The sequence below is a fragment of the Castor canadensis genome, chromosome X (genome assembly GCF_047511655.1).
Source record: "Castor canadensis chromosome X, mCasCan1.hap1v2, whole genome shotgun sequence".
NCBI classification, from domain to species: domain Eukaryota; kingdom Metazoa; phylum Chordata; class Mammalia; order Rodentia; family Castoridae; genus Castor; species Castor canadensis.
The window spans coordinates 69,256,346-69,270,010 of NC_133405.1; the positions used below are offsets into that span (position 1 = coordinate 69,256,346).

The following is a 13,665-nucleotide window of genomic DNA, read 5'->3' on the forward strand; positions in this document are numbered from 1 at the left end:
ATCCATTGTTATCTAATCTGGCTTTGTAATAGCACACCAGAACTTCTTGTTTCTATCTCAGTAACTTAGTCCTTGTTGATCAACCTTAAAATAATGACTTAAACTATGAACTTCACTTTTGTTTTAATTCTCCTGTTAGGTTTTTCTTGTTAGGAAGAAGACTGGACCTGATGCTGGGCAGCTCTATGCAATGAAGGTGTTAAAAAAAGCTTCTTTAAAAGGTAGAAAATTAGAAAGCTTAATAAAATAGAATATGGTAAATCTTGTTTTAAGAAACATGCTGTGCATTGGTGGTATAAGGTGAATAGATATAGTTTCTTTTTAACATTAGTAATTATTATACTGTTCTACCTAGCAAGTGATATTTCTAGGATTTGATATTGGCAAATGCCTTAATTTTGTGAGAAGGTACCCAGGTAATAATTTAGTGCTAAGATAAGTGACGTATTTCATTCAATTCAGTATGAAGTTGTCAATTTTATTAAGCTATAGTATTTTCTTTCAAAATTTTCATTTTTTTTACTGCTTTATCTATGTTTGTATTACATGTTGAGAAAGCACAACCACCTGCATACATTTATGTACACTATCTTGTAGAATGTGATAAAAATACTTCTAAGTTTACTTTTTGTTTGTTTGTTTGTTTTCTTCATTTTTCTTTTATTATTCATATGTGCATACAAGGCTTGGTTCATTTCTCCCCCCTGCCCCCACCCACTCCGCCCCCTCCCTCTCCCCCCCAATACCCTTTTAATTAATAAATTTACAGTTAATGGCTAACACATAATAAATGGATGTTAGCCAAATGCCTATTTATGCCACTTTAACTCATTACAGATCTAAAGTGAATTTGTTGGCTTTCTGAGAATATAGTCATTATTATGTAGGAATATATAGATACCATAAATTGCGGCAACTATGAAGTTATACTTTATATTTTTAAATTTTTATTGATATATTATCAAATTATTACTAAAATGATAAACAAATGTTGTATATTCTCCCCTTGTGTAATTTGTAGTTCGAGACAGAGTTCGGACAAAGATGGAAAGGGATATTCTAGTGGAAGTTAATCATCCATTTATTGTAAAATTACACTATGGTATGTAATCTTTCTCTTCCTTATGGATATAGAGAGTTTTATTTCCTCTCAGACAATACTATAACAAGAAGCAAATATTCCAAATTTATTTAATATATTTAAGATATTCAACTACGTAAAAATATCTAATACTGGCAATATTTAGCTTTTTATTGTATTTATTTCATTGACTAACTTGGTTAACTTGTCTAAGGTATTATGATAGTGACTTCTACATATACTATATTATACTAGTATAGTAGTATTACTATCAGTGGCCTTAGGCTTTAAACTGTTGTGATAATTAATGTAAAACATTCAGGTGTTTGCTTATAATGACCATATTAATCTTATCTCCTGGATTTGTTGAAGAGTACCACTTGAACCATTTTTTCAATATTTTAGGAGGAGAGAGATATCAGTAAGAAGAAATGGGCATAATGGGAAAAAAACATGAATTTTGGAGTCAGACATTTATGAATTTGAATCATGGCTCTGATCCATGGATGAAATTGTAGAGTATGGCTTCCCTAAGGAACTGAAAGGTAGATTAGATAGATAGATATTTAGATAAAATATATCACTGGTACAATCTACTATGTCACTTTCAGTTTACTTCATTTAGAAAAAGTGGGAGCTATTTTATTTTTGGTGCTTTAAAATATCTACCAGTTATGTTTGTAAACCACCTGTAAGAAATTCTGGTTCATTATTTTATTCTTTGTTTTCCTAATGGAATAAGAGTAGTAGCGTTTAAGGACTTCCTTGAATCTCCAGTGTGACATTAATCAGGATATCTGTTGTTTATAGAACACTCTATAAAATGTAGTGGGCTATACAAGTGAAACAATCTATGACTTTGAGAAATTTATAATCTATAGGCAACACAGAGATGTAAATGAATTAATTGTACAAATGAAATAAAATATTGTACAAATGAAAATGGATTAAGTACCATAAAAGTAGAGGCCCAAAGTGTGATCTCAGACACAGTAGTAATTTTGATGAGAATTGTCGTAAGAGTGCTGTAGGGAAATATGAAAAGGGAGAAATCCTTGAAAACTTAATTGAGAGGGTGACATATTATTGATCTTTATAGAATCATTAGGTTGTTCAGTAGATGGATGGGAGGCAAAGTTCAAGCAACTGCAGCATAATATGCTTCATGGATCAGGAAAATGTTAGTGTTAAGAGGTTTTGTGTAGAACCACATGCAAAGTTGATTATACTCTTGGAAGGTATTTATAGCTATTTTAACACTGGATTAAATATTGGATTTAATTTTGAGATTATGTATTCCAACAATGGACCATGTGAGTAAATATTTAATCATTTTATGGTGTTTAGTGATAAAATTCTAAACATGTTAATTAGAAAGCATATTAAGCTTTTTAAGCCTTTAGGATTATTCTGCCTCTACATTATAATTTCTAATTAGCCTTTCAGACTGAAGGGAAGCTGTATCTAATATTGGATTTTCTCAGGGGAGGAGATGTCTTCACCAGATTATCCAAAGAGGTGAGTATCTTGTTAGGAATTTTTGCTATGTTTCATTGAAATAAAACTAAGAAAATTCATGTGTTTTCCTGTGCAAATTTTAAATATTTTTTCATTTCACTGTATAATATTTTAGTGTTGTGCCAGTTAATGACATTTTATGTCTGCTTGTCATTTAGATAATTTCTGTATGATACTCATTATTCTCTTAGACACAAAAACATGAATAACTGGATGAAGTAGATAAGAACAAGCCTAGGACTTAGGCTACTCAAGTTACCTAAACTACTCTTGGAGTAGGGATTAATTAATTTATTTAAAAATAGTTTTATTGAGGTATAATTGACACACAGTAAATAGCACATATTAAATTACACAATTTGGTAAAATTTTACTTTTATATATATCTCTGAAACCATAATAAAATCAAAATAATTAGCATATCCATTACCTAAAATTTTCTTATTTCCCTTTGTAATGCCTCCTTCACACCCTAACCCACTGAATTTGCTTTCTGTCACTACTTGGCTTGCATTTTCTATTTTTTGTTTGGCTTACGTCAGTATAATTATTTTGATTCATCCATGTTTTTTGTAGCAATAGTTCACTCATTTTTAATGCTTAGTAATAATACCCATTGTGTGGCTACACCATGATTTGTTTATTCACCCGTAATGCATGTTTGAGTTGTTGCAGTTTTTGGTTATTACTAATAAAGCTGCTATAAACATTCATGCACAAGTGATTGTATGGACATGTTTTCAGTTCTCATGGGTAATATCTAGGAGTATGTCTGGGTCATGTGGTAGATGTATGTTTTAGCTTTTAAAGACACTACTAAACTATTTTCCAAAGTGGTTATATAATCTTTACATTCCCACCAGCAGACTATAAGAGTTTAAGTTGCTTCACATTCTTGCCAATATTTGGTATGGTCAGTCTATTTTCTTTTAAAATTTGGACATCAGATAAGTGTGTAGTGGTATCTCATTGTGGTTCTGAACTTTATCTTGTTAATGAGTAATGATGTTGGGCATCTTTTCTTGAACTTAACTTGGTATCTGTCTTTTTTGGTAAAATGTCTATTTAACCCTTTTGCCCGTTTTTAATTTTTTTTTACTGTGTTTTGAATGTTCCTCATTTATTTTAGATGTAAGTCCTTGATTGTATATGTTTGCAAATATTTTCTTTTGGTTTGTGGCTTGTCTTTTTTTAATCTCTTACTGGTACTTGTTTGAAAAGTAGAAGCTGATAATTTTGATGAAGTGTGATATATAATTTTTTCCATTATTTGTATTTTTCATGTCCTGTTTGCCTGTTCCTAGGTGAAGATTCTTTCTTATGTATTCTAAAGGTTTCTGTAGCTTAGATTTTACATTTGGACTTCTGATCCATTTTGAGTTCATTTTAATATTGTTATTGATATGTGTTGAAGTCTTTTTGTGCACATGGACATCCAGTTTTTCTAGCACCATCATTGAAAATACCATCCTTTCTTCACTGAATTCCTTTGCATTTTTGTTGAAAATGAATTTATCATATATATGAAAGTATATTTCTAAGTATTCTGTCTTTTTCATTGATCCATTTGTCTGTCTTTATGATAGTGCCACACTGTCTTGATTACTGTATTATTAAAAATAGTATTTCTTTAGTTCAGGTATTGAAATCCTTGAGCTTTGCTCTTTTTTTAATGCTTTGCCTCTTGCAGGTCATTTGCATTTTTAAAATCAATTTTAAATTCAACTTTTTACTTTCTAAAAAAATCTGAGATTTTGGTTGGGATTACATTGAACAAATAGGTCATTTGTGTAGATAACTGATATTTTTAAAAAGTTGAACCTTTCAATAAATGTGGTCTCTTTCTCTATTTAGTACTTGCTTGCTTTCTCTCAGCAGTTACTGTTTTCACTATATAGATATTACACATTTTTCTCAAATTCATCTCTTATGGTTCCTGTATGCTAATGCTATTGTAAGTAGAATTGATTTCTTAATTTCAATTTTAAACTGGATAGAAAAACAATTGAGTTTTCTAATATTGAGCTTATATGACATAATCTAACTGTACTCATTACTTCTAGCAGCTTTTTTAGTCATTTTCAAAGGCCTTTGTATTTGTTATTTATGAACAAGGAGTTTTACCTCCTTTCCATTATAAACATGATTTATTTCCCTTATGTCCTTGTTACACTGGCTTGAACCTCCAGCCTCCTGATGGTGATTAAAATTGGTAGGAACAGACATTCTTGCCTTGTTTCTGGTCTCAGAGGGAAACATAGTAACAAAATTTCACCATAAAGTATAGTGTAGGTATTTTCAGATGTTCTTTAGCTTCCCTTCTCTTATTACATTGTTGAGAAATTTTAATGGCTATTAAATTTTATCAAATGCATTTTCTGAATTTTTTGAAATAATCGTATGTTTTTTGCTTCTTTAGACTCCAATCTGGTGAATTACATTAATTGAATTATCAAATATTAAACCAACCTTGCATTTGTGGATGAATTCCACTTATGATGTGTATTATCTTTTTTTGGATATTGTTAGGATGATATTTGCTAAAAGTTTAAGAATTTTTGTATCTGTTTTCATTAGGGATATTTGACTATAATTTTTTTGTATTTTTTTCTGGCATTGGCAATTCTGGCTTCATAAGATAAGTTAGGGATTTTTTTCTTCAGCTTTCTGGAAAGATTTGTGTAGGTTTAATATGTTAATTGTTCTTAAATGATTGATAGAATTCATGAGTGAAACCATCTGGGTCTGGAGGTTTCTTTGTAGCAAGGTGTTTAGTCACAAATTCAAATTCTGTAATGTTCTTAGACATGTGCTTGCTTGTTGAGTTGGCTGTGCTAGCTTGTATTTTTAAATGAATTTATCCATTTCAAAAAAGTTATCAAATTTATAGACATAAAGTTCATTATATTCTCTTACCTTTTTTTGGTGGTACTTGGATTTGAACTCAAGGCATTGTGCTTGCCAGACACACACTCTACCATGTAAATCATGCCTCCATCCCTTTTTGCTTTAGATATTTTTCGAATTGCATCTTGCATTTTTATGCCCAGGATGGCCTGAACTGTAATCCTCCTAGTTATGCTTCCCACATAGCTGGGATGATTAGCAGGTACCACTGAACCCAGCTTTTTATTGGCTGAGATGGCATCTAGCAAACTTTATTTTGCCCAGCCAGCCTTGAACTGTGATCTTCCTACTCTCTGCTCCCCAAGTAGGTAAAATTATAGGCTTCAGTGATTGCACCAGACGATTCTCTTATTTTTTAAAAATACCTGTGGCATAATTAGTTATATTATCTTCTGATGTCTTCTGTTGGCAGTTTATGTCCTGCTTAGCCTTGGTGGAGGTTTTTCATTTTTTTTTCTCCTTTGGGACTGCAGATGTAACAGTTCAGTGGTGCTTGTATAGTGTGTACTGATGCCCTGAGTTCAGCCCCCAGCACTGGGGTTGGGAGTTGCTTTGGGCTTCATTGATTTTTCTCTATTGTATTTCCATTTTCCATTTCATTGTTTTCCACTTAAATCTTTAGTACTTCAAACTTTGTGTTTACAATCTAATTTTTTGTTTGTTTGTTTTAAAGACAGAATCTTAGGTTATTGACTTGTGGCCTCTTTTCCAATGTTTTTTTTTTTTTTTTTTTTTTTTGCTCATTGGAGTTTAGAAGTATATTATTTGATTTATACATATTTGGTCATTTCCCAGATATCTACTATTGATTTCTAATTTAATGTCATAGTCATATTCAAGTCATACTTGGTGTGACTTGAATTCTCTTAAATTTACTTATATTTGCTTTTATGCATCAGAATATGGTATATATTGGTAAATATTCCATGTGCATTTGAGAAGAATGTGTATTCTGCTGTTGTGTGGCTAAAGGCTTTATAAATGTGTTATTAGATGAGGTTGGTTAATAATGGTATTAAGTCTAGTATATTCTTTCTAATTTTCTACAGGCTTGTTTTAATATTAAAATTATTGACACATAATTATATATTTATAAATTTTGACATTGAAATTTTTATTATAATTATCAGTTTTTATATTTCTGGAATTTCTATCAATTTTTGCTTCATGTGTCAAAATTTTGTGACTAGGTGCATAAACCTGTGTTAGTTTCCTTCTTGACGAATTGACTCTTTCATCATTATGAGATGACCTATTTTATTCCTTTGAAATCTATATTGATATTAATATGGCACTCTGGCCATATTAATTAGTATTAGGTTGGTATATCTTTTCTCATATCTTAATTTTAACCTATTTGTGTCTTTATATTTTAATGCATGGTATTTAGGGAAGTGTATATGGTTTTCTTGGTTTTTATTCAATTTGAATATCTGTGCTTTTTAATTGTGGTGTTAGACCTGTTGCAGCATGTAATGATTGATATTTTGGAGTTAAAATCTATCATCTTGCTGTTTACTTTTGTTTTGGTAATACTGGGATTTGAATACAAAAATCTTCCACTTGCTAGGGAGGTACTCTTTCACCTGAGCCATGCCTCTTTCTGCTGTTTTCTTTTTATGTGTAGTCTGTCCTTTGTTCTTTTTTTCCCATTTCTTCTGACTTTGTCTTAATCATTTTTTTCTTAAATTTCATTTTAATTGCTGCTGTTGGCTGTCAGTATTAATTAAAACATGTTGTGTTATTTTAGTAGTTGCTTTAGTGTTTACAGTATGAATCTTTAACTTGGGGTTAGGAAACTGGTCTTCAGGCAAATTTGGTCAGTTGATTTTCTTTGTAAATAAAGTTTTGTTTGAATACAGCCACACCCATTTGTTTAAGTATTTTCCCTGACTTCTTTCATACTTCAATGTCATCATACTAGTATGGTCTTTTTTTCTTTTAAGGCAGGGTCTTGATTTTAGCTCACTCTGGTCTTCAATTCATAGTCCTTCTGCAGGGCTGGGGTTATAGGCCAGCACTACCACATCTGGCCATGGTCATTTTTATTAAGTGGTAGGTATAGTGAATTTGATTTTCTTGCTTGGTAGATAATTTTGTCACCTTGGTCATTTTGGGTGTTGCCTTTTTAAAAATTTAGTGTTAGAAATTTAATGCAGGGCTTCATACATTCTAGGCAAGCACTCTACCACTGAGCTATATCCACAGCTCTGGAAATGTGACTAAGGTAGCATTTAGTATTGGACTAATTTTTACCTAATATTGAAGCATCATCCTTCTTAATTTAGCCAACATCCTTTGAATTTTGAGACATTTTACTCTTACTGTTGGTAGCAGGAGGTATTCTTGTACTTTTGAGCTCAGCGGATTGTTTTATTACCTTAGGTCTGTTCCTTTCCGGAGCCAGATAATTTGTTCTGATCTATAATTGGCATTTTCTTATTGGATGGCAAACTTTTAGAACTTTACCTTATTTAGGTGACTAATTTTTTGTATTTCTGTGATTTATTAGTGATCTTTGTTCTGGGATATGAAACTAATTTGGTTCTTTTGCATATTTTAAAATTTATTAGAGCAGACCAGAATAGCATTTAGCCAGGGAATAATTTTGCTCTACTACCAAAGCAAAATATTTCTGACGACCCTGATTTGCTATGTATGAAGTTTTATGTTCTAGGTAAAGGTGATAGGAACTATACCTGGGTCAGTGTCAGTTCATTTGATTGGCACCTGTTTCCTTGGTTCTTTTCCTGGTTCAGGGTAGTATCTTGACTCACATTTGCTGAGCAGTTCTTTGCTGAATACTTGAGACTCTATTATCTCCAGAGTTCTCTCTGCAATTGCCTCTTCTGCAGTTCTCTATCATGTGAATTCTTTCCTCCTTCTTCCAGAGTGTTGGCTCCAGCTCATAGATTAAGAAACTCTTTTGGGCTCCACTTAGTCCTCCCTGCACTACCACTTGGAAACTCTTTTCAGGTTAGTAAGCTAGGGCAATTGTAGGGCATACCTTGTTGGTTCCTCATCTCAGTCTTCACTGTCTTTTGTTGCCAGATGTCCAATGTCTTGAAAAATACCATTTCGTGTATATTGTCCTGTGTTTTGGAAGTTTCAGGCAAGAGAATAACTCCTGTCCTTGTCTAACACATTGTGTCTTAAAATGGTAGTCTCGGAGTAGTGTTCTAATTGGGTGATAGTGGTTCAACATCTCACTTCCAGAATTTGCAGTGTTGAGTGTGGGAGAGCTACCATTGATTTCCAGAGTGTGGAAATTGTGAAAAGGGGACAATGTGCTTCTCGGATGCTAACCAGTGCTTAAGTGGCTGAGGTCTCTCTGGCTTATATATGTCTACTTCCAGTGCAGAACATACCATGCATGAGCATAGAGTGTGTTGTTGGTACGTTTTTCTGTAGAACAGAATTCAGTATGTGATAGGGTCTGTCTAGGACCCTCCAAGGTGGGTCTTTAAAGAATCTTAGTTCCAAGACATAGAGGGACAATAGTATATCAAGGCTCCAGGATTCAGGATTTCTTATCTTAGGTTGTAGAAGTGTCACAAATGTTTTTGAAAAATTCTTACTTGTAGTCATTTCTAATTTTCTTTTAAACTCTTCAGACCTCCATTCTCGATGTGGGACTATCTAAACTCATACTAGCACAGAGATGCAGTCAGTAAGTTTTGATTCCTAAATCTGGAATATTAGGTAAGATCAAGCATTTTAAATGCATTTCCCAAAAGACAATAAATTAGTTTATTCATTATTCATTGAACAGGGTTTAAAAAATTCATTCAGTGCTTACTTCTATAGCCAGTAGTTTGTTGGTTATATTTCATTTGCATGTACAAAAAAGTAATTATGTAATCCAAAATGAAGACAGTCTTTATGTGTTAGAAATAGACTTTTAAAAGTATGTTTTTGTATATGTTAAGGAATTTTATAATGTATGTTACTTATATTTTGAAGGCAAAGGTACTGCCCCAAATTTCTCCCTAACAAAATGTAAACACAAATGTACAGACACACAAATGCACACATAAATACAAAAAAAGTCTTAAGCCATGCCCTACTTTGCTAATATTAAAAATTATGATTGAATTGCTATTATAAAGCTATCAATTCTTAACTTATTGGAATAGCACAATTCAAAACAAAGCTTCAATAGGGATTTATGTGTTTGAAATGGATAGCATTAAAGTTTATGAAGGAATTTTGAGAAGTCTTAAAAACCCTTTTGTTGCCCTACCTCTTGTTTAAAACTTCTGCGTGTGTTTCTGGAGATGGGCTGGCTTTGTAACATGGCCTTGAACTCAGGGTCCTCCTGCCTCAGGCTTCCAAATGTGTGGGATTAGTTGTGTGCCACCATGCCCTGCTTTATAAAATTTTATGAAGCTTCTCTAAGCAAAACATTATGGTATCTACACAAGATTAGAAACATAATATACAGCACAAGAATATCCTGTTATATATGACTTATGTATTATGGATAAAGGGAGAATCATAAATCAGTGGCAAAAAGATTGTTCAGTAAATAATTTTTTGAAATTAAATACTTAAAGAAATCATTTGAAAATACCATCTCTTTCACATATGAAATTAAACTTTCCTATGTTAAAGAAAATAATTACTATATCCCAAAAGAAAATGCAGCTTAATATTTAGTTGGCCAGTGAATGGAGAATGTCTGGTTAAGTATTAAAGTAGTGAAGGAAAAGCATGTAGAAATAATAACCAAATTTGACTACATAAAATTAACTACTGTACATTAAAAACGAGCACAAAATGGGAAAATATTTACAACTAATATGGAAAAATGACATTTTTGACCAAACAGTACATTAATAATGGAAAATAGACAAAAACATTACTGATAATTCACGAAAAAATGAAGGCCACTAAAAATTTTTTTAAAAGTTCACTCTAAGAACAAAAATTTAAGTGAAAGTTGATGCCATTTTTATTTATCAAAATTTAAAAGATTTGTTAAAGGGTATGTTTGGTGCTGTCATAGATGTGGTAAGATAAAGGCCTTTGTAAACTGCTGTTGGGAATGGAAACTATTGCAACCTTTTTGGAAAATAATTTTGTGTGACAAGAATCATAGATTATTTATGCTCTTTGACCCAGTGTTTCCTGTTTTATTTCTTAGGAATACATTTTGGGGAAAAATGTGCATATTTCAGTTTTTTTTAAAATAGTGAAAAACTAGATAAATCCTAATTGTCCAGATGGGGAATGTTTAAATAAATCATGGTAAATTAATGTGATTTGTATTATGCAGGTATTGGAAAATGTTCTTAATAAGTTTAAAAGGTATGAGAGAATGTTTATGATATAAATATTGAGTGGGAATAAAGAAGACCTCAAAATATTGTATATAGTATGATTTCAAGTATGTTAATATACATACAACATTTATACACACACAGACACACACATACACAAATGATTTGAAGGACAGGAGGATAATGATAGTGCTTTTCCTTATACTGGAATTTTGCATAATTTTCATTTTAGAGGTAAATTTATGAGTAGGATAATTAGCAATCAGAAATCTAAAACTTAGATAATTCGTAACATAAATGTAGAAGTGGGTTTTGGGGAAAAGGTTCTTAGGGACAGGTACCTCTCGGTTCAAATCCTGAACCTCCTTCTTACTTACTAGTTGTGTTATTTTGGGCAAGTTACTTAGTCACTCCGAGTCTCCTTGTCCATGTGTAAGATGTTGATAATACCTACGAAATACAGTTATTTGGAAGACTGGAATAACAGAATGAATGTGTAGTGATGGCACATGATTACACCTAATATATAATTAATGCTTAGTAAGTTCCTTATTTTATCCATAATGAGACATTCTATCAAGACAACTGACAGACTTAGAAATAATCTGTAACTTAGGCAATGTTTCTTCCTTTAGTGTTGTAAAAGATTTTTAATATTTTATTATTTAGGGTTTTTCATGTATTAGGCTTCAATGGACATTTTGGTTTTACTTGTTCAAGTGTGAAACAAGTAAAAAGTATTTTTATTCTTAATAAAATGTCAACCAAAAATAATGGCCTTCTACTTCTACCATTATAATATTCAAATTAGTGCCTCTGAAACTTAATATTTGCTTTTCTATTGGTAATTTGTAAAAATAGACAAAGTATCAAAATGTATTTAATTGCTCATTATCTGGGATTTTAATAGTACTCCAAATCTGCATTGTGAAATTCAGTGGCCATAATTCTAAATGGACAAGTTAATTGCAAGATTTTACAGAATTTTGAGCTTTCCTAATAATCTAGAGGTTTCCTCAATAAAGATAACCCATTTCTAGAAAAATATTTTTGCCAATATGATCCCCATAATAAACTAAAAATTACATCTAATAGTTGAACAGTTTGCAATTCTGTGTGAATTAACACTTGCTTATGAATGAATATAGATACAAGTCTGTAATAAATAATATCTTAAGGTTACACACCTAGCATTTTGCAGTTTATAATATTTTTTCACATAAAACTAATTTTATTCTCACAACAGAAAATATTATGCTAATATTAAGATTTAGAATCTTTGTCTCAGAGGGTTAAGAGATATATCACATATCTGATACTAGGCTACTAAATCTGATTTCGAGTCTCATCCTCTTTTCATTTTGTCACAGAAGTTCTATTTCCTGGGCATAAAAAGATTGAAGAATATAGTGTCATTAAATGTATAATCTTTACTAACAGAAGAGTCTTGGCATTACCTTCTGGGTCAAAGATGAGTTTTGAATTGTGTGCGATGAAAGCATTATTTATTTAACAACTTGCAGTGGTGTGTCTTAAGCTTTGGGTTAGTAGAACTGAGCAGTGATAATAGATAGTGAAGAAAGAATAATAGAACTAATGGAATTACCAGTGTTAAAATAAAATAAATACTTTAAATAACCCAAGGGCATCACTGTACTAAGATTTCTAAAATTAATATTGGTGTTATGAGACCATATCATTAAAAGAGAGAAGTTCTCTTCTGTGCATTTGGTGTAAGAAGATATACAAACAGCATATGTTTTAGAAAGATATTAAAATGGTTAATATTTTTTAAGAGAAGGATTCTTAAAGAAGTCTATCTAGGAACTACCTTCTTTGGCATACAGATTAATTATACCAATCAAGTAAGAATTAACTATGCTTATTATTATTTGCACAGATTTATGTGTGCTAGTTTTTAAAGAAATAAAAGTTTAAAAATACTTGATGTTGGAAGAATGGTCAAGTGGTAACTTATTATTTTATTCTAGGTTCTGTTTACAGAGGAAGATGTGAAATTCTACCTCGCAGAACTGGCCCTTGCTTTGGATCATCTGCATCAATTAGGAATTGTATATAGAGACCTGAAGCCAGAAAAGTAAAGCTGTATTCTCAATGAATCCCTGTTGTCTATATTCTTGAATATAGACACATTCTGTTTAGCTTTTTAAAGGATTATAAGAAATTTTATGTAAATTTTATAGTTACACTAAACATACTTATAAAAAGTAATCTTCATGAGACACACTTGATTTTAAATTAATTAATTTTTCTAGTATAGCAAATAGTGACCTATTTAAAATTTATGATGATTTTTATTATGTTTTATATGAAATGTTCTATTTCATTGAATGTTAATTTTGATTTACAGCATTTTGCTTGATGAAATAGGACACATCAAATTAACAGGTATGCAAACTTTCTCATGAACTAAGCTTACTTTATATATTTCGTTATTTTTATACTTTTCTAATCCTGCTTTCTTTTTTCTCTTTATTGATTTGACTTCCATTTTTTAATCTTTAGTGAAATAAAGTTCATTTAAATGTTTTCAAATTATTCTGGTTATAATTTTAATAATTATATAATGGATGCAGTCTGCTAATTTAAAAAAAATTAGATTTTTAAATTTTACATTTAGGTGATGATCCATTTTGAGTTAATCTTATGAGTATGGAGTTGTCTGTATTCATATTCTACTTTTCTGGCACCATTTTTGAAAAGTCTGCCCTTTGTTCATGGAATTACTTTCACAATTTTGCCAGAAATCATTTAACAGTATACATCCAATTTTGTTCTAATGTGACATATGTGATCCTAATCACTGCAGTATATGAAATCACATAGTAAAAACCCATGGTACTTGAGGAGGGGTAA

General features: G+C 31.2%; 1 protein-coding gene across 6 annotated transcripts in view; it reads left to right on the forward strand.

The window, feature by feature from the left end:
• Rps6ka6 (ribosomal protein S6 kinase A6) overlaps positions 1–13,665 on the forward strand; it is a 190,545-nt gene that overhangs the window by 78,366 nt on the left and 98,514 nt on the right. For all 6 annotated transcript variants that reach the window (XM_074064384.1, XM_074064387.1, XM_074064386.1 and 3 more), the window contains 5 exons: positions 140–221; positions 1,022–1,102; positions 2,520–2,599; positions 12,780–12,886; positions 13,160–13,197. In XM_074064384.1, coding sequence (XP_073920485.1) covers positions 140–221; positions 1,022–1,102; positions 2,520–2,599; positions 12,780–12,886; positions 13,160–13,197 — 388 coding nt within the window. The remainder of the gene's footprint in view (positions 1–139; positions 222–1,021; positions 1,103–2,519; positions 2,600–12,779; positions 12,887–13,159; positions 13,198–13,665) is intronic.